Source organism: Nerophis ophidion, linkage group LG12, assembly GCF_033978795.1.
Source record: "Nerophis ophidion isolate RoL-2023_Sa linkage group LG12, RoL_Noph_v1.0, whole genome shotgun sequence".
Classification (NCBI taxonomy): domain Eukaryota; kingdom Metazoa; phylum Chordata; class Actinopteri; order Syngnathiformes; family Syngnathidae; genus Nerophis; species Nerophis ophidion.
In genome coordinates, this window is record NC_084622.1 from 53497767 (window position 1) to 53525553 (window position 27787).

General features: G+C 38.3%; 1 protein-coding gene across 1 annotated transcript in view; it reads left to right on the plus strand.

Moving 5' to 3' along the window:
- The window catches only part of LOC133562852 (uncharacterized), a 172861-nt gene that overhangs the window by 46923 nt on the left and 98151 nt on the right, over positions 1 to 27787 (plus strand). The window contains exon 2 of the mRNA XM_061916657.1: positions 20001 to 20119. Within this exon, the coding sequence (XP_061772641.1) occupies positions 20001 to 20119 (119 nt within the window). The remainder of the gene's footprint in view (positions 1 to 20000; positions 20120 to 27787) is intronic.

A 27787-nucleotide genomic window follows, 5' to 3' on the forward strand; every position in this document is an offset into this window, starting at 1 on the left:
GGCTCTCCCTTAGAGATAGGGTGAGAAGCTCTGCCATCCGGGAGGAACTCAAAGTAAAGCCACTGCTCCTTCACATCGAGAGGAGCCAGATGAGGTGGTTCGGGCATCTGGTCAGGATGCCACCCGAACGCCTCCCTAGGGAGGTGTTTAGGGCCCGTCCAGCTGGTAGGAGGCCACGGGGAAGACCCAGGACACGTTGGGAAGACTATGTCTCCCGGCTGGCCTGGGAACGCCTCGGGATCCCCCGGGAAGAGCTAGACGAAGTGGCTGGAGAGAGGGAAGTCTGGGCTTCCCTGCTTAGGCTGCTGCCCCCGCGACCCGACCTCGGATAAGCGGAAGATGATGGATGGATGGATGGATATTACTATCGTTGTTTGTAGTTGATTTAAAACAGTACAGTAATTTGACAATGAGCTCCCAGTAAATTAACTAGTTAGCTTCCTATATATATATATATATATATATATATATATATATATATATATATATATACATATATATATATATATATATCCAAGTTGAAGAACCAATTGAGCTCGTTAATCTAGGTTCCACTCTATTTCTTTACCAATTTTTGTTGAAATCGTGTGCTTTTTTAAAGATAATGTCACAAGGAACACTAAACGCACGTAAAAAATGCTTGCAAAATCCTGAAAGGACTGACACATGTCATTTACTGATGACATGACAAATTCAGCCCGGTTTTAGAAAATCAGGTTGGAAAGGTGAGGCTGCTGTTGTTTATGGCAGAATGACAGTTGAAGATGACAACAAAAAGGAAGGATTAAGGAGGAGAAATGGACAGGAGTGAAAGGGAGTCTTGTCGTCTGAGAGGTAGTGCGGTCGGTGTTAGGTTGTGGTTAAAACCTTGAGAGAGCGGTGGGTGGGTGCACAGGAGGCGAGCAAGGCAGCAAATACCCGGAGCATTCAAATGGAGCTCCCATTGGGAGGTTTTACGCTTCAAAATGGTTTCCTGTGACGTGGATTGTGTGTTTGATTTGAGCTTTGAAGGGTTTGTGTTATTCTCGGGAGGGGAGAATCTAGCACGCTCTCATTTCCGCACTACCAACAGCCAGCAGAAAGTTGGCAAGCCAAAACAAGGGGATTGTAAAGACAGATTTCTCTCTCCCCGCTTCGTACAAACCACATTTTTCTTTCTTTCGTTCCCTTTTTGTTCCCCCTGTTATTTCTGCTGAGCCCGCTCCAGCACTACTGGTGCATATTGACACATTGTTGGTAATAATTGGATGTTTTTATTCTTTTAGTTTTGTGTAAGGGTGCCCCGCCTTATGACATTTTAGCAGTAAAAAAGTTTTAAAAAAATATACATTTTCTGCCATTTACTGGTTTTGTAAGGACTCCTGATGAGGTTTTGAGACATCTCCTACAACAACAGGACCAGTATTGTGCTGTTGATTAAAGACCGTTTTTAAAATGTTTGCAAAAGGTCCCCCCTTATGACATTTTTGCGAAAAAAGTAAAAAAAAAAAAAAAAAAATTCTGTCATTTATGGGTTTTGTAGGGACTCCGGATGAGGTTTTGAGAAATTCCTAAAATGACAGGACCAGTATTGTGCTGTTGAAGCAAGACCATTTTTTAATTTTTTGCAAAAGGTCCCTCTTATGACATTTTTGCAAAAAAAAGTTTCAAAAAAATAAAAAAATTCTGTCATTTTCTGTTTTTGTAAGGACTCCTGATGAGGTTTTGAGACATCTCCTACAACCACAGGACCAGTATTGTGCTGTTGAAGCAAGACCGTTTTTACAATTTTTGCGAAAGGTCCGCCGTCATGACATTTTAGCGAAAAAAAGTTAAAAAAAAATAAAAATCTGTCATTTAAGGGTTTTTTAGGGACTCCTGATGAGGTTTTCAGACATTTTTTACAACCACAGGACCAGTATTGTGCTGTTGAAGCAAGACCGTTTTTACAATGTTTGTGAAGGGTCCCCCCTTACGACATTTTAGCAGTAAAAAAGTTTTCCAAAAATATACATTTTCTGGTTTTGTAAGGACTCCTGATGAGGTTTTGAGACATCTCCTACAACAACAGGACCAGTGTTGTGCTGTTGAATAAAGACCGTTTTTAAAATTTTTGCAAAAGGTCCCCCCTTATGACATTTTTGCGAAAAAAGTTTAAAAAAAAAATAAAACAATTCTGTCGTTTATGGGTTTTGTTGGGACTCCTGATGAGGTTTTGAGACATTTTTTTTACAATTACAGGACCAGTAATGTGCTGTTGAAGCAAGATAGTTTTACGACATTTTAGCAGAAAACAAGTTTTCAAAAAATATAAATTTTCTGCCATTTACTGGTTTTGTAAGGACTCCTGATGAGGTTTTGAGACATCTCTTACAACAACAGGACCAGTATTGTGCTGTTGAAGCAAGACCGTTTTTACAATTTTTGCAAAAGATCCGCCCCCCTTACGACATTTTTAACGGAGATTTTTTTTCAAAAAATATTAATTTTCTGTCATTTATAGGTTTTGTAGGGACTCTCAATGAAGTTTTGAGATATTTCCTACAACTACAGAACTAGTATTGTGCTGTTGAAGCAAGACCGTTTTTACAATTTTTGCGAAAGGTCCCCCCTCATGACATTTTAGCGAAAAAAAGTTTAAAAAAATAAAAATCTGTCATTTAAGGGTTTTTTAGGGACTCCTGATGAGGTTTTCAGACATTTTTTTGCAACCACACGACCAGTATTGTGCTGTTGAAGCAAGACCGTTTTTACAATGTTTGTGAAGGGTCCCCCCTTACGACATTTTAGCAGTAAAAAAGTTTACAAAAAATATAAATTTTCTGCCATTTACTGGTTTTGTAAGGACTCCTGATGAGGTTTTGAGACATCTCCTACAACAACAGGACCAGTATTGTGCTGTTGAATAAAGACCGTTTTTAAAATTTTTGCAAAAGGTCCCCCCTTATGACATTTTTGCGAAAAAAAGTTAAAAAAAAAAAAAAAAATCTGTCATTTATGGGTTTTGTAGGGACTCCTGATAAGGCTTTGAAACATTTTTTTTTTACAACTACAGGACCAATAATGTGCTGTTGAAACAAGATAGTTTTACGACATTTTAGCAGAATTTTTTTTTTCAAAAAATATACATTTTCTGCCATTTACTGGTTTTGTAAGGACTCCTGATGGGGTCTTGAGACATCTCCAACAACAACAGGACCAGTATTGTGCTGTTGAAACAAGACCGTTTTTACAATTTTTGCAAAAGATCCGCCCCCCCTTACGACATTTTTAACGGAGATTTTTTTTCAAAAAATATTAATTTTCTGTCATTTATAGGTTTTGTAGGGACTCTCAATGAAGTTTTGAGATATTTCCTACAACTTCAGAACTAGTATTGTGCTGTTGAAGCAAGACCGTTTTTACAATTTTTGCAAAAGGTCCCCCCTCATGACATTTTAGCGAAAAATAGTTACAAAAAATACAAATCTGTCATTTAATGGTTTTTTAGGGACTCCTGATGAGGTTTTCAGACATTTTTTACAACCACAGGACCAGTATTGTGCTGTTGAAGCAATACCGTTTTTACAATTTTTGCAAAAGATCCGCCCCCCCTTACGACATTTTTAACGGAGATTTTTTTTCAAAAAATATTAATTTTCTGTCATTTATAGGTTTTGTAGGGACTCTCAATGAAGTTTTGAGATATTTCCTACAACTTCAGAACTAGTATTGTGCTGTTGAAGCAAGACCGTTTTTACAATTTTTGCAAAAGGTCCCCCCTCATGACATTTTAGCGAAAAATAGTTAAAAAAAATACAAATCTGTCATTTAATGGTTTTTTAGGGACTCCTGATGAGGTTTTCAGACATTTTTTACAACCACAGGACCAGTATTGTGCTGTTGAAGCAATACCGTTTTTACAATTTTTGCAAAAGATCCGCCCCCCCTTACGACATTTTTAACGGAGATTTTTTTTCAAAAAATATTAATTTTCTGTCATTTATAGGTTTTGTAGGGACTCTCAATGAAGTTTTGAGATATTTCCTACAACTACAGAACTAGTATTGTGCTGTTGAAGTAAGACCGTTTTTACAATTTTTGCGAAAGGTCCCCCCTCATGACATTTTAGCGAAAAAAAGTAAAAAAAAATACAAATCTGTCATTTAAGGTTTTTTAGGGACTCCTGATGAGGTTTTCAGACATTTTTTTACAACCACAGGACCAGTATTGTGCTGTTGAAGCAAGACCGTTTTTAAAATGTTTGCGAAAGGTCCCCCCTTATGACATTTTAACGAAAAGAAGTTTAAAAAAAAAATACTTCTGTCATTTACGGGTTTTGTTGGGACTCCTGATGAGGGTTTGAGAATTTTTCTACAACTACAGGACCAGTATTGTCCTGTTGAAGAAAGACTGTTTTTATAATTTTTGTGAAAGGTCCCTCCTTATGACATTTTAGCAAAAAAAAGTTTTAAATAAAAATTAGAATTCTGTCATTAATGGGTTTTGTAGAGACTCCTGATGAGGTTTTGAGACATTTCCTACAACTACAAGACCAGTATTGTGCTGTTGAAGCAAGACCGTTTTTACCATTTTTGCCAAAGGTCCCCCTTTAACATTTTAGTGAAAAAAAGTAATCAAAAAAATATATTTTCTGTCATTTACGGGTTTTGTAGGCACTCCTGATGAGGTTTTGAGACATTTCCTACAACTACAGGACCAGTATTGTGCTGTTGAAGCAAGACCGTTTTTAACATTTTTGTGAAGGATCCCCCCTTACGACATTTTAGCAAAAAAAAGTAAAAAAAAAAAAAAAAATCTGTCATTTACGGGTTTTGTAGGGACTCCTGATGAAGTTTTGAGACATTTTTTTACAACTACAGGACCAGTATTGTGCTGTTGAAGCAAAACCCTTTTTACAATTCTTGTGAAGGGTCCTCCTCACCGTCCCCAGCGTTGACCTGTTTCTCACCTTTTTTTTAAGGGCCGCTGTTCTGTCTCCCTGTAATGTTTGTCTGTTCTTAAATGTTCTGAAAATGTTCATTATTAAAGTAAAGTCCCTCCTTATGACATTTTAGCAAAAAAAAGTTTTAAATAAAAATTAGAATTCTGTCATTAATGGGTTTTGTAGAGACTCCTGATGAGGTTTTGAGACATTTCCTACAACTACAAGACCAGTATTGTGCTGTTGAAGCAAGACCGTTTTTACCATTTTTGCCAAAGGTCCCCCTTCCGACATTTTAGCGAAAAAAAGTTTTCTAAAAAAATAATTTTCTGTCATTTACGGGTTTTGTAAGGACTCCTGATGAGGTTTTGAGACATTTTTTTTACAACTACAGGACCAGTATTGTGCTGTTGAAGCAACACCCTTTTTACAATTCTTGTGAAGGGTCCCCCCCTTCCGACATTTTAGCGAAAAAAAGTTTTCTAAAAAAATTATTTTCTGTCATTTACGGGTTTTGTAAGGACTCCTGATGAGGTTTTGAGACATTTCCTACAACTACAGGACCAGTATTGTGCTGTTGAAGCAAGACCGTTTTTACCATTTTTGTGAAGGGTCCCCCCTTACGACATTTTAGTGAAAAAAAGTAAAAAAAAAAAAAATTCTGTCTTTTACGGGTTTCGTAGGGACTCCTGATGAGGTTTTGAGACATTTCCTACAACTACAGGACCAGTATTCTGCTGTTGAAGCAAGACCGTTTTTACAATTCTTGTGAAGGGTCCCTCCTTACAACATTTTAGCGAAAAAAAAGTTTCCAAAAAAAAATAATTCTGTCATTTACGGGTTTTGTAGGGACTCCTGATGAGGTTTTGAGACATTTTTTTTTACAACTACAGGACCAGTATTGTGCTGTTGAAGCAACACCCTTTTTACAATTCTTGTGAAGGGTCCCCCCCTTCCGACATTTTAGCGAAAAAAAGTTTTCTAAAAAAATAATTTTCTGTCATATACGGGTTTTGTAAGGACTCCTGATGAGGTTTTGAGACATTTCCTATAACTACAGGACCAGTATTGTGCTGTTGAAGCAAGACCGTTTTTACAATTTTTGTGAAGGGTCCCCCCTTATGACATTTTAGTGAAAAAAAGTAAAAAAAAAAAAAAAAATTCTGTCTTTTACGGGTTTCGTAGGGACTCCTGATGAGGTTTTGAGACATTTCCTACAACTACAGGACCAGTATTCTGCTGTTGAAGCAAGACCTTTTTTACAATTCGTGTGAAGGGTCCCCCCTTACAACATTTTAGCGAAAAAAAAGTTTCCAAAAAAAAATAATTCTGTCATTTACGGGTTTTGTAGGGACTCCTGATGAGGTTTTGAGACATTTTTTTTTACAACTACAGGACCAGTATTGTGCTGTTGAAGCAAGACCGTTTTTACAATTTTTGTGAAGGGTCCCCCCTTACGACATTTTAGTGAAAAAAAGTAAAAAAAAAAAAAAAAATTCTGTCTTTTACGGGTTTCGTAGGGACTCCTGATGAGGTTTTGAGACATTTCCTACAACTACAGGACCAGTATTCTGCTGTTGAAGCAAGACCTTTTTTACAATTCGTGTGAAGGGTCCCCCCTTACAACATTTTAGCGAAAAAAAAGTTTCCAAAAAAAAATAATTCTGTCATTTACGGGTTTTGTAGGGACTCCTGATGAGGTTTTGAGACATTTTTTTTTACAACTACAGGACCAGTATTGTGCTGTTGAAGCAAGACCGTTTTTACAATTTTTGTGAAGGGTCCCCCCTTACGACATTTTAGTGAAAAAAAGTAAAAAAAAAAAAAAAAATTCTGTCTTTTACGGGTTTCGTAGGGACTCCTGATGAGGTTTTGAGACATTTCCTACAACTACAGGACCAGTATTCTGCTGTTGAAGCAAGACCGTTTTTACAATTCTTGTGAAGGGTCCCCCCTTACAACATTTTAGCGAAAAAAAAGTTTCCAAAAAAAAATAATTCTGTCATTTACGGGTTTTGTAGGGACTCCTGATGAGGTTTTGAGACATTTCCTGCAACTACAGGACCAGTATTGTGCTGTTGAAGCAAGACGGTTTTTACAATTCTTGTGCAGGGTCCCCCCTTACAACATTTTAGCGAAAAAAAAGTTTCCCCCCAAAAATAATTCTGTCATTTACGGGTTTTGTAGGGACTCCTAATGAGGTTTTGAGACATTTTTTTAACAACTACAGGACCAGTATTGTGCTGTTGAAGCAAGACCGTTTTTACAATTTTTGTGAAGGGTCCCCCCTTACGACATTTTAGTGAAAAAAAGTAAAAAAAAAAAAAAAAATTCTGTCTTTTACGGGTTTCGTAGGGACTCCTGATGAGGTTTTGAGACATTTCCTACAACTACAGGACCAGTATTCTGCTGTTGAAGCAAGACCGTTTTTACAATTCTTGTGAAGGGTCCCCCCTTACAACATTTTAGCGAAAAAAAAGTTTCCAAAAAAAAATAATTCTGTCATTTACGGGTTTTGTAGGGACTCCTAATGAGGTTTTGAGACATTTTTTACAACTACAGGACCAGTATTCTGCTGTTGAAGCAACACCCTTTTTACAATTCTTGTGAAGGGTCCCCCCCTTCCGACATTTTAGCGAAAAAAAGTTTTCTAAAAAAATAATTTTCTGTCATTTACGGGTTTTGTAAGGACTCCTGATGAGGTTTTGAGACATTTCCTACAACTACAGGACCAGTATTGTGCTGTTGAAGCAAGACCGTTTTTACAATTTTTGTGAAGGGTCCCCCCTTACGACATTTTAGTGAAAAAAAGTAAAAAAAAAAATAAAAATTCTGTTTTTTACGGGTTTCGTAGGGACTCCTGATGAGGTTTTGAGACATTTCCTACAACTACAGGACCAGTATTGTGATGTTGAAGCAAGACCGTTTTTACAATTCTTGTGAAGGGTCCCCCCTTACAACATTTTAGCGAAAAAAAAGTTTCCAAAAAAAAAAAATTCTGTCATTTACGGGTTTTGTAGGGACTCCTAATGAGGTTTTGAGACATTTTTTACAACTACAGGACCAGTATTCTGCTGTTGAAGCAACACCCTTTTTACAATTCTTGTGAAGGGTCCCCCCCTTCCGACATTTTAGCGAAAAAAAGTTTTCTAAAAAAATAATTTTCTGTCATTTACCGGTTTTGTAAGGACTCCTGATGAGGTTTTGAGACATTTCCTACAACTACAGGACCAGTATTGTGCTGTTGAAGCAAGACCGTTTTTACAATTTTTGTGAAGGGTCCCCCCTTACGACATTTTAGTGAAAAAAAGTTAAAAAAAAAAATAATTCTGTCATTTACGGGTTTTGTAGGGACTCCTGATGAGGTTTTGAGACATTTCCTACAACTACAGGACCAGTATTGTGCTGTTGAAGCAAGACCGTTTTTACAATTCTTGTGCAGGGTCCCCCCTTACAACATTTTAGCGAAAAAAAAGTTTCCCCCAAAAAACAATTCTGTCATTTACGGGTTTTGTAGGGACTCCTAATGAGGTTTTGAGACATTTTTTTTTACAACTACAGGACCAGTATTGTGCTGTTGAAGCAAGACCGTTTTTACAATTTTTGCGAAGGGTCCCCCCTTACGACATTTTAGCGAAAAAAAGTTACAAAAAAAAAAAAATCTTTCATTTACGGGTTTTGTAGGGACTCCTGATGAGGTTTTGAGACATTTTTTACAACTACAGGACCAGTATTGTGATGTTGAAGCAAGACCGTTTTTACAATTCTTGTGAAGGGTCCCCCCTTACAACATTTTAGCGAAAAAAAAGTTTCCAAAAAAAAATAATTCTGTCATTTACGGGTTTTGTAGGGACTCCTAATGAGGTTTTGAGACATTTTTTACAACTACAGGACCAGTATTCTGCTGTTGAAGCAACACCCTTTTTACAATTCTTGTGAAGGGTCCCCCCCTTCCGACATTTTAGCGAAAAAAAGTTTTCTAAAAAAATAATTTTCTGTCATTTACGGGTTTTGTAAGGACTCCTGATGAGGTTTTGAGACATTTCCTACAACTACAGGACCAGTATTGTGCTGTTGAAGCAAGACCGTTTTTACAATTTTTGTGAAGGGTCCCCCCTTACGACATTTTAGTGAAAAAAAGTTAAAAAAAAAATAAAAATTCTGTTTTTTACGGGTTTCGTAGGGACTCCTGATGAGGTTTTGAGACATTTCCTACAACTACAGGACCAGTATTGTGCTGTTGAAGCAAGACCGTTTTTACAATTTTTGTGAAGGGTCCCCCCTTACGACATTTTAGTGAAAAAAAGTAAAAAAAAAAAAAAAAATTCTGTCTTTTACGGGTTTCGTAAGGACTCCTGATGAGGTTTTGAGACATTTCCTACAACTACAGGACCAGTATTCTGCTGTTGAAGCAAGACCGTTTTTACAATTCTTGTGAAGGGTCCCCCCTTACAACATTTTAGCGAAAAAAAAGTTTCCAAAAAAAAATAATTCTGTCATTTACGGGTTTTGTTGGGACTCCTGATGAGGTTTTGAGACATTTTTTTTTACAACTACAGGACCAGTATTGTGCTTTTGAAGCAACACCCTTTTTACAATTCTTGTGAAGGGTCCCCCCCTTCCGACATTTTAATGAAAAAAAGTAAAAAAAAAAAAAAAAATTCTGTCTTTTACGGGTTTCGTAAGGACTCCTGATGAGGTTTTGAGACATTTCCTACAACTACAGGACCAGTATTGTGCTGTTGAAGCAAGACCGTTTTTACAATTTTTGTGAAGGGTCCCCCCTTACGACATTTTAGTGAAAAAAAGTAAAAAAAAAAAAAAAAATTCTGTCTTTTACGGGTTTCGTAAGGACTCCTGATGAGGTTTTGAGACATTTCCTACAACTACAGGACCAGTATTCTGCTGTTGAAGCAAGACCGTTTTTACAATTCTTGTGAAGGGTCCCCCCTTACAACATTTTAGCGAAAAAAAAGTTTCCCCAAAAAAATAATTCTGTCATTTACGGGTTTTGTTGGGACTCCTGATGAGGTTTTGAGACATTTTTTTTACAACTACAGGACCAGTATTGTGCTGTTGAAGCAACACCCTTTTTACAATTCTTGTGAAGGGTCCCCCCCTTCCGACATTTTAGTGAAAAAAAGTAAAAAAAAAAAAAAAAATTCTGTCTTTTACGGGTTTCGTAAGGACTCCTGATGAGGTTTTGAGACATTTTCTACAACTACAGGACCAGTATTGTGCTGTTGAAGCAAGACCGTTTTTACAATTTTTGTGAAGGGTCCCCCCTTACGACATTTTAGTGAAAAAAAGTAAAAAAAAAAAAAAAAAATTCTGTCTTTTACGGGTTTCGTAAGGACTCCTGATGAGGTTTTGAGACATTTCCTACAACTACAGGACCAGTATTCTGCTGTTGAAGCAAGACCGTTTTTACAATTCTTGTGAAGGGTCCCCCCTTACAACATTTTAGCGAAAAAAAAGTTTCCAAAAAAAAATAATTCTGTCATTTACGGGTTTTGTTGGGACTCCTGATGAGGTTTTGAGACATTTTTTTTACAACTACAGGACCAGTATTGTGCTGTTGAAGCAACACCCTTTTTACAATTCTTGTGAAGGGTCCCCCCCTTCCGACATTTTAGCGAAAAAAAGTTTTCTAAAAAAATAATTTTCTGTCATTTACGGGTTTTGTAAGGACTCCTGATGAGGTTTTGAGACATTTCCTATAACTACAGGACCAGTATTGTGCTGTTGAAGCAAGACCGTTTTTACAATTTTTGTGAAGGGTCCCCCCTTATGACATTTTAGTGAAAAAAAGTAAATAAAAAAAAAAAATTCTGTCTTTTACGGGTTTCGTAGGGACTCCTGATGAGGTTTTGAGACATTTCCTACAACTACAGGACCAGTATTCTGCTGTTGAAGCAAGACCGTTTTTACAATTCTTGTGAAGGGTCCCCCCTTACAACATTTTAGCGAAAAAAAAGTTTCCAAAAAAAAATAATTCTGTCATTTACGGGTTTTGTAGGGACTCCTGATGAGGTTTTGAGACATTTTTTTTACAACTACAGGACCAGTATTGTGCTGTTGAAGCAACACCCTTTTTACAATTCTTGTGAAGGGCCCCCCCCTTACGACATTTTAGCGAAAAAAAGTAAAAAAAAAAAAAATCTTTCATTTACGGGTTTTGTAGGGACTCCTGATGAGGTTTTGAGACATTTTTTACAACTACAGGACCAGTATTGTGCTGTTGAAGCAAGACCGTTTTTACAATTCTTGTGAAGGGTCCCCCCTTACAACATTTTAGCGAAAAAAAAGTTTCCCAAAAAAAATAATTCTGTCATTTACGGGTTTTGTAGGGACTCCTAATGAGGTTTTGAGACATTTTTTACAACTACAGGACCAGTATTCTGCTGTTGAAGCAACACCCTTTTTACAATTCTTGTGCAGGGTCCCCCCTTCCGACATTTTAGCGAAAAAAAGTTTTCTAAAAAAATAATTTTCTGTCATTTACGGGTTTTGTAAGGACTCCTGATGAGGTTTTGAGACATTTCCTACAACTACAGGACCAGTATTGTGCTGTTGAAGCAAGACCGTTTTTACAATTTTTGTGAAGGGTCCCCCCTTACGACATTTTAGTGAAAAAAAGTAAAAAAAAAAAAAAAAATTCTGTCTTTTACGGGTTTCGTAGGGACTCCTGATGAGGTTTTGAGACATTTCCTACAACTACAGGACCAGTATTCTGCTGTTGAAGCAAGACCGTTTTTACAATTCTTGTGCAGGGTCCCCCCTTACAATATTTTAGCGAAAAAAAGTTTTCCCCCAAAAAATAATTCTGTCATTTACGGGTTTTGTCGGGACTCCTGATGAGGTTTTGAGACATTTTTTTACAACTACAGGACCAGTATTGTGCTGTTGAAGCAACACCCTTTTTACAATTCTTGTGAAGGGTCCCCCCCTTCCGACATTTTAGCGAAAAAAAGTTTTCTAAAAAAATAATTTTCTGTCATTTACGGGTTTTGTAGGGACTCCTGATGAGGTTTTGAGACATTTCCTACAACTACAGGACCAGTATTGTGCTGTTGGAGCAAGACCGTTTTTACAATTTTTGTGAAGGGTCCCCCCTTACGACATTTTAGTGAAAAAAAGTAAAAAAAAAAAAAAATTCTGTCTTTTACGGGTTTCGTAGGGACTCCTGATGAGATTTTGAGACATTTCCTACAACTACAGGACCAGTATTGTGCTGTTGAAGCAAGACCGTTTTTACAATTTTTGTGAAGGGTCCCCCCTTACGACATTTTAGTGAAAAAAAGTAAAAAAAAAAAAAAATTCTGTCTTTTACGGGTTTCGTAGGGACTCCTGATGAGATTTTGAGACATTTCCTACAACTACAGGACCAGTATTCTGCTGTTGAAGCAAGACCGTTTTTACAATTCTTGTGAAGGGTCCCCCCTTACAACATTTTAGCGAAATTTTTTTTTCCAAAAAAAAATAATTCTGTCATTTACGGGTTTTGTAGGGACTCCTGATGAGGTTTTGAGACATTTTTTTTACAACTACAGGACCAGTACTGTGCTGTTGAAGCAACACCCTTTTTACAATTTTTGCGAAGGGTGCCCCACTACGACATTTTAGCGAAAAAAAGTTAAAAAAAAATAAAAAATCTTTCATTTACGGGTTTTGTAGGGACTCCTGATGAGGTTTTGAGACATTTTTTACAACTACAGGACCAGTATTGTGATGTTGAAGCAAGACCGTTTTTACAATTCTTGTGAAGGGTCCCCCCTTACAACATTTTAGCGAAAAAAACGTTTCCAAAAAAAAATAATTCTGTCATTTACGGGTTTTGTAGGGACTCCTAATGAGGTTTTGAGACATTTTTTACAACTACAGGACCAGTATTGTGCTGTTGAAGCAAGACCGTTTTTACAATTGTTGTGAAGGGTCCTCCTCACCGTCCCCAGCGTTTACCTGTTTCTCACCTTTTTTTTAAGGGCTGCTGGAAGTTGGCACACCCGTCAGTGATCCTGTTCTGTCTCCCTGTAATGTTTGTCTGTTCTTAAATGTTCTGAAAATGTTCATTATTAAAGTACAAACCCCGTTTCCATATGAGTTGGGAAATTGCGTTAGATGTAAATATAAACGGAATACAATGATTTGCACATCCTTTTCAACCCATACTTAGTTGAATGCACTACAAAGACAACATATTTGATGTTCAAACTCATAAACTTGATTTTGTTTTTAAAAATAATAATTAATCTAGAATTTCATGGCTGCAACATGTGCCACAGTAGTTGGGAAAGGGCATGTTCACCACTGTGTTACATCACCTTTTCTTTTAACAACACTCAATAAACGTTTAGTAACTGAGGAAAATAATTGTTGAAGCTTTGAAAGTGGAATTCTTTCCCATTCTTGTTTTATGTAGAGCTTCAGTCCTTCAACAGTCCGGGGTCTCCGGTGTTGTATTTTACGCTTCATAATGCGCCACACATTTTCGATGGGAGACAGGTCTGGACTGAGAGGGGCCAGGAAAGTACCCGCACCCCTTTTTTACGAAGCCACGCTGTTGTAACACGTGCTGAATGTGGTTTGGCATTGTCTTGCTGAAATAAACAGGGGCGTCCATGAAAATGACGGCGCTTAGATGGCAGCATATGTTGTTCCAAAACCTGTATGTACCTTTCAGCATTAATGGTGCCTTCACAGATGTGTAAGTTACCCATCCCTTGGGCACTAATTCCCCCTTCATACCATCACAGATGCTGGTTTTTGAACTTTGCGTCAATAACAGTCTGGATGCTTCGCTTCCCGTTTTGTCCAGATGACACAATGTCGAATATTTCCAAAAAAAATTTGAAATGTGGACTCGTCAGACCCCAGAACACTTTTCTACTTTGCATCAGTCCATCTTAGATGATTTCGGGCCCAGAGAAGCCGGCGGCGTTTCTGGATGTTGTTGATAAATGGCTTTTGCTTTGCATAGTAGAGCTTCAACTTGCACTTACAGATGTAGCGACAAACTCTATTTAGTGACAGTGGTTTTCTGAATTGTTTTGATTGATTGATTGATACTTTTATTAGTAGATTGCACAGTTCAGTACATATTCCATACAATCGACCACTAAATGGTAACACCCGAATAAGTTTTTAAACTTGTCGTTGTCCACGTTAATCAATTCATGGTACAAATATATACTATCAGCATAATAAAGTCATCACACAAGTTAATCATCATGGTATATACATTGAATTATGTACATTATTTACAATCCGGGGGGTGGGATGAGGAGCTTTGGTTGATATCAGTACTTCAGTCATCAACAATTGCATCAACAGAGAAATGTGGACATTGAAACAGTGTAGGTCTTACTTAGTAGGATATGTACAGCCAGCAGAGAACATAGTGAGATCAGATAGCATTAGAGCAAGTTAGAAGTACATTTGATTATTTACATTATGTTATTTATAATCTGGGGAGATGGGATGTGAATGGAGGAGGGTATTAGTAAAGGGTTGAAGTTGCCTGGAGGTGTTGTTTTAGAGCGGTTTTGAAGGAATATAGAGATGCACTTACTTTTACATCTGTTGGGAGTTTAATCTTATTAATTTCCACATATTGAGATCTGTTACTTAAATAACTACTTAACCACTGTTGCGAAACACCTCTTATGCCATATTTTTCCAATTTCTGCAGAAGTAAGGAATGATGGATTGTGTCAGAAGCTTTACATAAGTCAATAAATACTCCAACGGTGTGTTGCTTTTTTTCTATTGCTGTAGCTATGTTTTCTACAAAGTCCATCACTGCTAGAGATGTAGATCGATTACTCCTGAAGCTCATTCAATAGCTCATGTTTGTCAATAAACTTATCAAGTCTATTTACAAATAATTTCTCAAGAATTTTTGCAAATTGAGGTAGTAAAGACACAGGTCTGTAATTTGAGACCATATGTTTATCACCATTTTTATAAATTGGAATAACTTTTGCGATTTTCATTTTGTCAGGAAAAATTCCAGTTGATAAAGATTTATTGCATATATAAGTAAACGGCTTACGGACACAATCCATCAGTTCCTTAACAAGTGTTACCACCGACAGATTTTTTTATTTTTAAACTTTCTGACCACTTCTGACACATCACTTTCACAAACTCCACCAAGAAACATTGAATTGTTTATGTGAGATACAGGCTTTGACTTTTTCTCATGCTTCATTTTTAAATTAATATTTTTTGCCAAATTTGGGCCAACATTCACAAAAAACTTATTGAATTCCTCAGCTATTTCTTCTGTATTTTCAATAATTGAGTCGTCATCTTTTACCAGATATGCTGTAAAATCCTTATTGCTAGATTTTTTAATCATAGTATTAAGCACATGCCAGGTTTCAATTATATTATTTTTATGTTTATGCGGCAATTGTTCATAATAGTTTTTTTGTTGCAGCCTCATGATACATGTCAATCTGTTTTTATACTTTTTATATTTGTCCTTTGATTGATTGATACTTTTATTAGTAGATTGCACAGTACAGTACATATTCCGTACAATTGACCACTAAATGGTAACACCCGAATAAGTTTTTCAACTTGTTTAAGTCGGGGTCCACGTTAATCAATTCATGGTACAAATATATTCTATCAACATAATACAGTCATCACACAAGTTAATCATTATAGTATGTACATTGAATAATTTACATTATTTACAATCTGAGGGGTGGGATGAGGAGCTTTGGTTGATATCAGAACTTCAGTCATCAACAATTGCATCAACAGAGAAATGTGGACATTGAAACAGTGTAGGTCTTATTTAGTAGGATATGTACAGCCAGCAGAGAACATAGTGAGTTCAGATAGCATAAGAACAAGTATATACATTAGAAGTACATTTGAGCTGTTTATAATCCGGGGAGATGGGATGTGAATGGAGGAGGGTATTAGTAAAGTGTTGAAGTTGCCTGGAGGTGTTGTTTTAGAGCGGTTTTGAAGGAATATAGAGATGCACTTACTTTTATACCTGTTGGGAGTGCATTCCACATTGATGTGGCATAGAAAGAGAATGAGTTAAGACCTTTGTTGGATCGAAATCTGGGTTTAACGTGGTTTGTGGAGCTCCCCCTGGTGTTGTGGTTATGGCGTTCATTTACGTTAAGGAAGTAATTTGACATGTACTTCGGGATCAAGGAGGTGTAGCGGATTTTATAGACTAGGCTCAGTGCAAGTTGTTTTACTCTGTCCTCCACCCTGAGCCAGCCCACTTTGGAGAAGTGGGTTGGATTGAGGTGTGATCTGGGGTGGAGGTCTAAAAGTAACCGGATTAGCTTATTCTGGGATGTTTGGAGTCTAGATTTGAGGGTTTTGGAGGTACTGGGGTACCAGGAGGTGCAAGCGTAATCGAAGAAGGGTTGAAGGGTACTCATTTTCCTTTATTCGATTCTTAATAAATTCCTTGTAAAGTCTATTTTTTTTTTTACAGGCTTCTACTAAACCCCTTGTTATCCATGGTTTTCCCCTCGTTTTAGTATTTTGCTTATATTCTCTCAATGGACAGTGATGGTCATAAAGTGTCAGAAATATATCCAGGAATGTATCGTATGCTTCATTAGTATCCTCCACAAAAACCTTTTGCCAGTCTTGATTTAAAAGATCAGCCTTGAATGCATTAACTGCTTCTGGTGATTTTATTCCAACAAAATTATTTATTTGTCTTTTTGTTTGTAAGTTTGGCTCGTTGTTCACTTGGATCACTGTAAAAACAGGCAAGTGATCACTTACATCAGTCACTAAGAGTCCACTTTTCCTCTTCCCATCAAATACATTTATAAAAATATTATCAATTAGTGTTAGGCTGTCCTTTGTTATTCTGCTAGGTTTTACAATTAGTGGAAAGAAACTCAAGCTAAACATAAGATTAACAAAATCAGTGGTTTTCATGTGATCATTATATTTCATCAAATTGATGTTAAAGTCACCACAAATCAAGATCATCTTATCATTATGTTTTTCATATAACTCGACCATTTTCTTATTAAATTGATCAATGCATGTTCCAGGAGTTCTATAAATACAACTAATTAATATGTTTTTGGATCTTTCAACACTGATTTCAATAGTTACACATTCCATCAGATTGTCAATAGCAGTTGTCGTGTCAGCAATCAGCCTACATTTGAGAGAGGACATCACAAAACAATACAACACCTCCTCCCCTTTTGTTCATCCTCTTTTGCCAAAACATTTCATATCCCTCTAATCCAGGGGTGCCCACACTTTTTCTGCAGGTGAGCTACTTTTCAATTGACCAAGTCGAGGAGATCTACCTCATTCCTATTTATAATTTATATTTATTTATTTATGAAAGAGACATTTTTGTTAACAAGTTAATGGTGTTTAATGATAATACAATCAATCAATCAATCAATGTTTATTTATACAGCCCCAAATCACAAATGTCTCAAAGGACTGCACAAATCATTACGACTACAACATCCTCGGAAGAACCCACAAAAGGGCAAGGAAAACTCACACCCAGTGGGCAGGGAGAATTCACATCCAGTGGGACGCCAGTGACAATGCTGACTATGAGAAACCTTGGAGAGGACCTCAGATGTGGGCAACCCCCCCCCTCTAGGGGACCGAAAGCAATGGATGTCGAGCGGGTCTAACATGATACTGTGAAAGTTCAATCCATAGTGGCTCCAAGACAGCAGTGAGAGTCCCGTCCACAGGAAACCATCTCAAGCGGATCAGCAGCGTAGAGATGTCCCCAACCGATACAGGCGAGCGGTCCATCCTGGGTCCCGACGAGCGGTCCATCCTGGGTCTCGACTCTGGACAGTCAGTACTTCATCCATGGTCATCGGACCGGACCCCCTCCACAAGGGAGGGGGGGACATAGGAGAAAGAAAAGAAGCGGCAGATCAACTGGTCTAAAAAGGAGGTCTATTTAAAGGCTAGAGTATACAGATGAGTTTTAAGATGAGACTTAAATGCTTCTACTGAGGTAGCATCTCGAACTGTTACCGGGAGGGCATTCCAGAGTACTGGAGCCCGAAATGAAAACGCTCTATAGCCCGCAGACTTTTTTTGAGCTCTAGGAATCACTAATAAGCCGGAGTCTTTTGAACGCAGATTTCTTGCCGGGACATATGGTACAATACAATCGGCAAGATAGGATGGAGCTAGACCGTGTAGTATTTTATACGTAAGTAGTAAAACCTTAAAGTCACATCTAAAGTGCACAGGAAGCCAGTGCAGGTGAGCCAGTACAGGCGTAATGTGATCAAACTTTCTTGTTCTTGTCAAAAGTCTAGCAGCCGCATTTTGTACCAACTGTAATCTTTTAATGCTAGACATGGGGAGACCCGAAAATAATACGTTACAGTAATACAAGCATGTTTAACACACATAGATTCCTTTCTTTCATGAAGACAAGAATATAAGTTGGTGTATTTGATTCTGATGACTTGCATTGATTGGAATTAGACAGTGGTGCTGATGACGTCCGCATTTTCAAATGGAGGAGAAAAAAAAGTCCTCCTTTCTGTCCAACACCACATGAAAGTGGTTGGATTTGGCATCTCATTTGTCCAACTTGCATACTCGTTTTTAAACACTTTGTTATGAGAGTAGCATATGTGTGTGGCCCTTTAATGTCTGGCAGCAGGTGAGTGACGTCAGTGAGTGTGCGGGTGGGCAAGCAAGTGAGAAAGCGGTCGCTGATGGCGGGGGAGAAATACATTGGCATCAAACTCCGTAGCTTGCTAGCTTGTGCACGCTAGCTTTCTGAGACTCTTATTTTGTTAGCACAGGCAGGATGAAACAGGTCTTTTATGGTGAAGACAGGAACTGTGCAGTCGGTCTTTAGAGTTTTGACAGTAGGTACGGAGTCTCTAGAAATAAAATGTGTTTCTCTGCGTCCGCCCTGTTAGTGATTTTTTTCTTAAATATGAGCTCGCAGCAGCCGGCGTCATCTCACAAGATCCTCGGGTGCCGAGAATGTCAAACAACTGACGAAAGTGAAGTCTTGGTATGATTGATGATTGCTCATTTTTATGTCTATTTTTTAATGCCTGGCTTGAGATCGACTGACACACCCTCCGAGATCGACCAGTCGATCGCGATCCACGTAATGCCCACCCCTTGTTGTAGAGGATGCTAAAAGCAGTACCTTTAAGACACGCCCCCAATATTGTTGTCCGGGTGGAAATTCGGGAGAATGGTTGCCCCGGGAGATTTTCGGGGGGGGCACTGAATTTCGGGATTCCATCCATCCATTTTCTACCGCTTATTCCCTTTCGGGGTCGCGGGGGGCGCTGGCGACTATCTCAGCTACAATCGGGCGGAAGGCGGGGTACACCCTGGACAAGTCGCCGCCTCATCGCAGGAATGTATCAAAGTGTCTCCAAATTTTACCGGTGATGACAGACATGGCACAGAGATGTGTGGATAATCTGCAGATGCATTTGCAACGATAAATTCAACAAAATCACAAAGCTGAGTTTTGATGATGTTGACTTATGTGCTAATCAGATATATTTGGTTGCGGCGTGACTACCAGCTAATCGATGCTAACATGCTACGCTAATCGACGCTAACATGCTATTTGCCGGCGGTGCAAAGGCAGACATGGCGCAGAGATGTATGGATTCACACACTAGGGCCAATTTAGTGTTGCCAATCAAGCTATCCCCAGGTGCATGTCTTTGGAAGTGGGAGGAAGCCGGAGTACCCGGAGGGAACCCACGCATTCGCGGGGAGAACATGCAAACTCCACACAGAAAGATCCCAAGCCTGGATTTGAACCCAGGACTGCAGGAACTTCTTATTGTGAGGCAGACGCACTAACCCCTCTGCCACCGTGATTCTCCTGGAAAAATTGGGAGGGTTGGCAAGTATGACTTTTAGCGTTGAATGCGGTGATACAGCGGCACCGCCACTGTTTGATACCGGCGGGCCAGCTCTACTGTTAATTTATTATTGCCTCAAGGGCCAAATGAAATTACATGGCGGGACAAATTTGGCCCGCGGGCCAGAGATTGACACCCATGCTATACACCGTACACACATTCCTGTGTTTTCCTGTCTAACTCCACAGGGGAGCATGGAGAGGATAAAGCCGGTCGACGCCCGGCCAAAAAGCGCGGCGGATATGAGCCTGCAGACGGGACGTGTCGGGGTCATGACACGGGGCGAGGAGGCGCATACGCTAAGACGGCGGGAAGCCACCTTTTAAGCCCATGACAGCGAGTCATGCAAAGCACCAGAGAGCGCGCTGGTCTGCCAACTACTGTGCTTGACACAGCCAAGAAAATGACAAAAATCAACAGTGGATGTGTTTGTGTTAGGGGAAAATTTGTGGAACCCCCATTCACTTTCCTGCTCAGCACTTTTCCCCTTTCTTTCCCTCTCTGCCTTTTTTTTTTTTTTTCCCTTTTGCTCCCTCTCGCATACAACCCGTCTGTATTTTCTTACTGTAAATACTGTACTATACGTGTAAGAGGACAATTATTGCAACAGCGTGTCTACTGTGTGGCGAGCATGGAAAAAGCTTACTCCTATAGGCCAATTTTCTCCATGGAGTTATGTAAATAGTTTGGATGGAATGAGTGGGCTTTCCCCACCAGCGGCGTTGGAGGGGTTCCACTGACCCCCCCGCACCCCCCGTTCCCCCAAGCCACCCCCTCCATGTATCACTAAGTCCTTTGTTGTCCATAAACACAACCCTTGATGCGGGGAAGATTTGTAATAGATATGACTCCTGAAGGAGGTTTATTTGTTTAGAATTTTCCTTCATTCTGCTTCCCATCCAGAGTTTGTTGCTTTACTTGGTTCGATTTAAATCTTGTGTATGCATTTACAATCCTACTGAATAAAAGCTGTACCAACTTGTGTTGTCCCGATATTATTATATTATTTTGATACTTTTTGGTACTTTGATACTTTTCGAAATAAAGGGAACCACAAAATATTGTGAGGCTTGTGCGGCATAGCGATGCCAAATTTGCTCCTCCGTGGATGCGTCGGGCAAGAACACAGTTTGAGGTAAGAAATAAAGGATTTATTAAACTGTGCACTTAAGATGTGACTTTAAGGTTTTACTACTTACGTATAATATACTACACGGTCTAGCTCCATCCTATCTTGCCGATTGTATTGTACCATATGTCCCGGCAAGAAATCTGCGTTCAAAGGATTCCGGCTTATTAGTGATTCCCAAAGCCCAAAAAAAGTCTGCGGGCTATAAAGCGTTTTCTGTTCGGGCTCCAGTACTCTGGAATGCCCTCCCGGTAACAGTTCGAGATGCCACCTCAGTAGAAGCATTTAAGTCTCACCTTAAAACTCATTTGTATACTCCTAGCGTTTAAATAGACTCCCTTTTTAGACCAGTTGATCTGCCGTTTCTTTTCTTTTTCTTCTATGTCCCACTCTCCCTTGTGGAGGGGGTCCTGTCCGATCCGGTGGCCATGTAGTGCTCGCCTGTGTATCGGCTGGGGACATCTCTGCGCTGCTGATCCGCCTCCGCTTGGGATGGTTTCCTGCTCGCTCCGCTGTGAACGGGACTCTCGCTGCTGTGTTGGATCCGCTTTGGACTGGACTCTCGCGACTGTGTTGGATCCATTATGGATTGAACTTTCACAGTATCATGTTAGACCCGCTCGACATCCATTGCTTTCCTCCTCTCCAAGGTTCTCATAGTCATCATTGTCACCGACGTCCCACTGGGTCATTATTGTCACCGATGTCCCACTGGGTGTGAGTTTTCCTTGCTCTTATGTGGGCCTACCGAGGATGTCGTGGTGGTTTGTGCAGCCCTTTGAGACACTAGTGATTTAGGGCTATATAAGTAAACATTGATTGATTGATTGATTGAAACAAATACAACAGAATAGAACAAAAACACTGGTGCTAAACAGAAAGGCAAACCAAAGCGCTAGCATGGAAAGCTAGGAAAACGAACGGAAACACAAACACTTGGCTCGAAGGCACAAAAAGGGAAAACAAAACGACTAGCATGAAAGCTAGGAATAAAATACAGCTTAGCGTGGAAGCTAGCGAGAAAGAGCATGAAACACAAGACATCAACTGTTGCATGAGAGCAAATTACGATCCGAGAATGAATGAACGGAAAAGGCTGGCTAAAATAAGGACGGTGATTAGCAAAGTATTTGTGCAGGAACCAAGAGTAGCAGTTGGGAATAATATGAAACCATTGTGACAGAGCAAAACAGGAACTAAGGACGTCAAACAACAGAATGTTATACGAAAATGGAACATCGCAACAAAAATTGCATTATTGGCTTTATTTTAATAAACCATCTTAGGGTACATTAAACATATGTTTCTTATTGCAAAGTTGGTCCCTAAATAAAATAGTGAACATACAAGACAACTTATCTTTTAGTAGTAAGCAATCAAACAAAGGCTCCTAATTAGTCAACTTTCATATGCAGTAACATATTGTATCATTTATCATTCAATTATTTTGTCAAAATTATTGAAGACAAGTGGTAGAAAATGAATTATTAATCTACTTGTTCATTTACTGTTAATATCTGCTTGCTTTCTCTTTTAACATGTTCAATCTACACCTCTGTTCAAATGTAATAATCACTTATTCTTCTGTTATTTGAATACTTTACACCAGTTTTGGATGATACCACAAATTTGGGTATCAATCCGATGCCAAGTCGTTGCAGGATCATACATTGGTCATATTCAAAGTCATTAGAAAGACATTATTTTTTTTAATGTTATTATTATTTATTTTACTATTACCATTATTATTATTTTTATTATTATTATTGTTATTATTATTTTTCAAAGTCCTGTCCAGCTTCTCAGGCACATCATATTGTTAATGTAGATGCCCGTATCTGCTGTACAAATTTACTTTACATATTTGTTTTTATATTGTTTTTATTGGTTTTATATTTATTTATTTTTTGTTTTTATTCAGTCATTGGTGGAGCATAATATATATATATATATACTTTATTTTATTTTATTTTATTTATTTATTTTTACAATTTTTTTTAACATGGCTGTGCAGCACTTTGGAAACATTATTGTTGTTTAAATGTGCTATATAAATAAAGTGGATTGGATTGGATTGGATACTTATCTTGTTGCCTTATTTGTATTTGACACTATTAAATGTATTTATATTATCATTTGGTGCAGCCGGGCCGGAGCAGGAGGGGATGGAAATAGAAAAAAAGGAATAATTGTGGGGACAAAAAAGGGAATAAGACAGAGAGACAACAACAACAACAATTGCAAACACAACAATAACAATAACAACAGCAACAACAACACTAGAACAACATCAGCAAATAGGATGTGTACAAATATGCTTGTAAAAGTGATAGCAAAGAAGCAGTTAGTGATATGAATAACAGAAATGACAATGAACATTATTACACTACAAATGGAGCAATACAAATACCAATAGAAATAGCACTATTGGTAATGAATAACAGCAATTACTTCTATTATCAAATGCAACCATACATATATGTAATGACAACTTGAAATACAAAAGAAAGCAGATAAATGGAGGGGAAGAAAAAGAAGCCAACTATATTAACCTTGTAGATTGTTATAGTAATTATAGGTTAGGCTTTGTCAGTGTGCCATGTTTTACCTGTTAATGGCCACTTTAGTCTTAGTACCGTAGTGTATTTGTTCATCCTATGGTCTCATACGGGACGCGGGATGTCTTACGTCAGCGCCGGAAGTCATGAAATCAGCTGTTCACCTGGCGGGTTTTTTCGGGGATGAACAGGGAAGTCCTTCTTGTTTTATCATATATTGATGCCTTTGCAACTGTCAATGTTTCCTTTTGTATGCCCATTACATCAACAAAAAAATGTTGACTTTGGAGCAATGTTCACAGACTCTAGCATTTGGCTCTGTATTAAATGCAATGGTTTTCCGTATTGGGAACATAGTTTTGGTCCTAACTTGTTCACCTCATATGGAAGGTACTTTTCCTTGTTGATGTCTCAAGAATGGTAGAAATACATGAACACACACACACACACACACACACACACACACACCCACACACACACACACACACACACACACACACACACACACACACTGTTGTTTTTGTTACCTTCTTGAGACGTCTGAAAAATGCTTACCTCTTTAGGACCACCCTTTCTAGATATATTTATAAAAATATTCCAAAGTGAATTAATAGAAGCCTTGAATAAATAAATAATTCATAACACTATTGATTTGGATTCATTATTAATTTTTGAGCAATGAGAGATTTTTAATAAAAAAATCCCACTGAATGTCTCGGGGATCCAAAACGGTCCGCTCATAAAAGTGTTAAAAATAAGTCATTTATCAATAAATACATAACATTTTTACTTTCAACGCTTGAATCTCAGGATTAACTTCAGATCTATCTCTCAATTTTACAATTTTTTTTTTTTTTTTATTGTTTTATTCCTCTTGTCAAAGAAACTTTGTTTTATTTGTATAACAAACACACAAAATGTGCAGTATTTTCCCTTAAAAAAATATTCCAAAGTGAAGTAATTAGAGCCTTGAATAGATCAAGCGTTCATAACAATATTGAATTTGATTCAACATTCTTTTTGGAGCAATGACAATCCCACTAAAGGCCTTGTGGATCCAAAATGGCCCTCTCATAAAAGTGTAAAAAATAAGTCATTTAACAATAAACAGTATATTATCTTTTTACTTTCAACGCTAAAATCTCACCATCAATTTCATCTATCCATAAATTAAGCATTTTTCTTTACATTTTTTTTTATGTTATAAAAACATGGAGAAAATTTTACTCCCAAGTGGGCCGGACTGGTAAAATCATGGCACGATAACTTAAAAACAAAGACAACTTCAGGTTGTTTTCTTTGTTTAAAAATAGAACAATCACATTCTGAAATTGTACAAATCATAATCTTGTTGTTGTTTTTTTACAATTACATGTTGCGGTTTATAGTATTCCATCTCTATATGTCGTTATTTATGTTTTCTGAATAAATGTTCATCAGGCCCTGCAATGAGGTGGCGACTTGTCCAAGGTGTACCCCGCCAACCGCCTAAATGCAGCTGAGATAGGCTCCAGCACACACCGCGATTCTGTAAGGGACAAGCGGTAGAAAATTGATGGATGCAATTGGTGTTACTTTTCAATCTATCAAGGTAAAAAAAATAATTATATTAAAATAAATTATAGGATGTTATTTATGTAGTCTGCTCATTTTCCTTGACTGGTGCAATAACATCATGTTGTTTTATTTTATTTTTTTACAAATGTAGCATCATCTACAAAGATACAAATAATTGCTATTGCGACACCCAGTGGACACATTTAAAACAGCTGTTTCTTTCATTCAAAAATTTCAGGTTAACTTTTATACTGTATTTTTGGGACTATAAGTTGCAGTTTTTTTCATAGTTTGCGACATACAGTGGGGCAAAAAAGTATTTAGTCAGCCACCGATTGTGCAAGTTCTCCCACTTAAAATGATGACAGAGGTCTGTAATGTTCATCATAGGTACACTTCAACTGTGAGAGACAGAATGTGAAAAAAAAATACAGGAATTCACATTATAAAATTTTAAATAATTTATTTGTAAATTATGGTGGAAAATAAGTATATGGTCAACCATTCAAAGCTCTCACTGATGGAAGGAGGTTTTGGCTCAAAATCTCACGATACATGGCCCCATTCATTCTTTCCTTAACACGGATCAATCGTCCTGTCCCCTTAGCAGAAAAGCAGCCCCAAAGCATGACGTTTCCACCCCCATGCTTCACAGTAGGTTTGGTGTTCTTGGGATGCAACTCAGTATTCTTCTTCCTCCAAACACGACAAGTTGAGTTTATACCAAAATGGATACATGGATGATACAGCAGAGGATTGGGAGAATGTCATGTGGTCAGATGAAACCAAAATAGAACTTTTTGGTATAAGCTCAACTCGTTGAAGTGCTCCTGTCAGGGTTATTTGAAGTTGACGAACCCCATGATGCAGAGATGGAGGCAGGCATTGGATAAGAAGACATGATTTAATTCAACCTAAACAAGAACAAACAAAAAGCACGCACGTGGGCGGAATAACCAACTAAGGAAGCTAGCCCTGGGAGCTAGAAAAACAAAAAGGAACTTTAGCATGGAAGCTAGTGGATAGCAAACAGAAAAACTGGAAATAACGAATGCTAACAGAAACAGCTTACCACTACGACGACCAGGACAAAGTGTAGCATGACAGGTAGGGGCTGTAACAAAATGACACGACAGGTAGAACAACAACTGTGACATGTGGCAACGACAATGCAATACAATACAATGATCCAGCCACTGACACAAGACAAAGGAGGTACATATAGAGACCTGGCTGATTGGCAACAGGTGTGGCCAGATGCCAATCAGCTGCAGCTGAGGAGGAACACAGCACTAAGGAAACAAGACAGGAAGCTGACAAATTAAGAGCACTTGACAGGAACTAAAAGACAGGAAATACTAAGCACAGGAAACAGACAAACTGTCAGGGGAAAGCCTTACAGTTCCTATGATGAAAATTACAGACCTCTGTCATCATTTTAAGTGGGAGAACTTGCACAATCGGTGGCTGACTAAATACTTTTTTTGCCCCACTGTATACTCCGGAGCGACTTATGTGTGAAATTATTAACACATTACCGTAAAATATTAAATAATATTATTTATCTCATTCGCGGAAGAGACCAAGAAAATGTCAGCAATCGTCACACACGCGTCAACCAATAGGAATTCGGCGGGGAAGGGTCATGGCAGAAGTGCACTGTGGGTCATGGAATGCTAACTGCTATATGCTTTATGCTACTGCCGTAGCTATTAATATGGATAGTTTCATCGTTGGAGGTAACTTATAAAAACCGAGAAGGGCTGAACAAAAATGGCACCGAAAGGAAATCATGTACTGCAGATTACAAGCTAGACGTAGTGAAATATGCAGCAGAAAACGACAAGAAGTAACGGCGCATACCTTTGGAATTGGCAGAGTGGTTTAGCAGCGCCATCGAGGAAGAAGATTTCATCGGATTTATTGATTAGCGGAGTCATCCCGCGGGCCGGATATAACTTTTCTCGGGGCTTGATCAGGCCCTCGGGCTGTAAGTTTAACACCCGTGCCTTAAGGGTATATAGCGTGATCGCTGCATTAGGGACGAGGTGTGGATCAAGAAGGTTTGTTTGGCACACTTAATTCAGCCTCACGTTTTGTCTGACCGTGTATACCAGGGCTATCAAACTCATTTTATCCCAGGGGCCGCATGGAGGAAAATCTTCTCCCACGCGGGCCAGACTGGTAAAATCATGGCATGATAACTTAAAAATAAAGGCAACTTCAAATGTGTTTTCTTTGGCCAAAAATAGAACAAACATATTCTGAAAATTTACACGACAACTAATCCTCCTGGCAAAACACTTCAATTTAGTGGAAAAACTGTTGCCGTTTTCAAAACACCATGAACTATGTCACTGTGTTTTTATTAACATTAAACTTGAAGCACTTCCTGTTCAGCATTACCATGTTAACAACTCATTAAAGACCTGATTGGAAAATCAACCAAGTGTTTTCTCACACCGCCACATTGATGACATCCGCAACTGCCAGAACACAATTTATTTACAATCACTCAAATATTACAATGATAATGTAATCAAAACAATGATCAAAATGACACCATAATGGCCGAATTAAAGGTAACATAACTACAAACTTAACCGATGTGAACTTAGTAGATTTAAACATAAAATAAAAGAGAAAAAACAACAAATGTAGAAACACACATCTTTACAATGGAGTTTAGGGTGCACATCGTGCCTCCAAAAAACAGCAAGCACTGCACGGA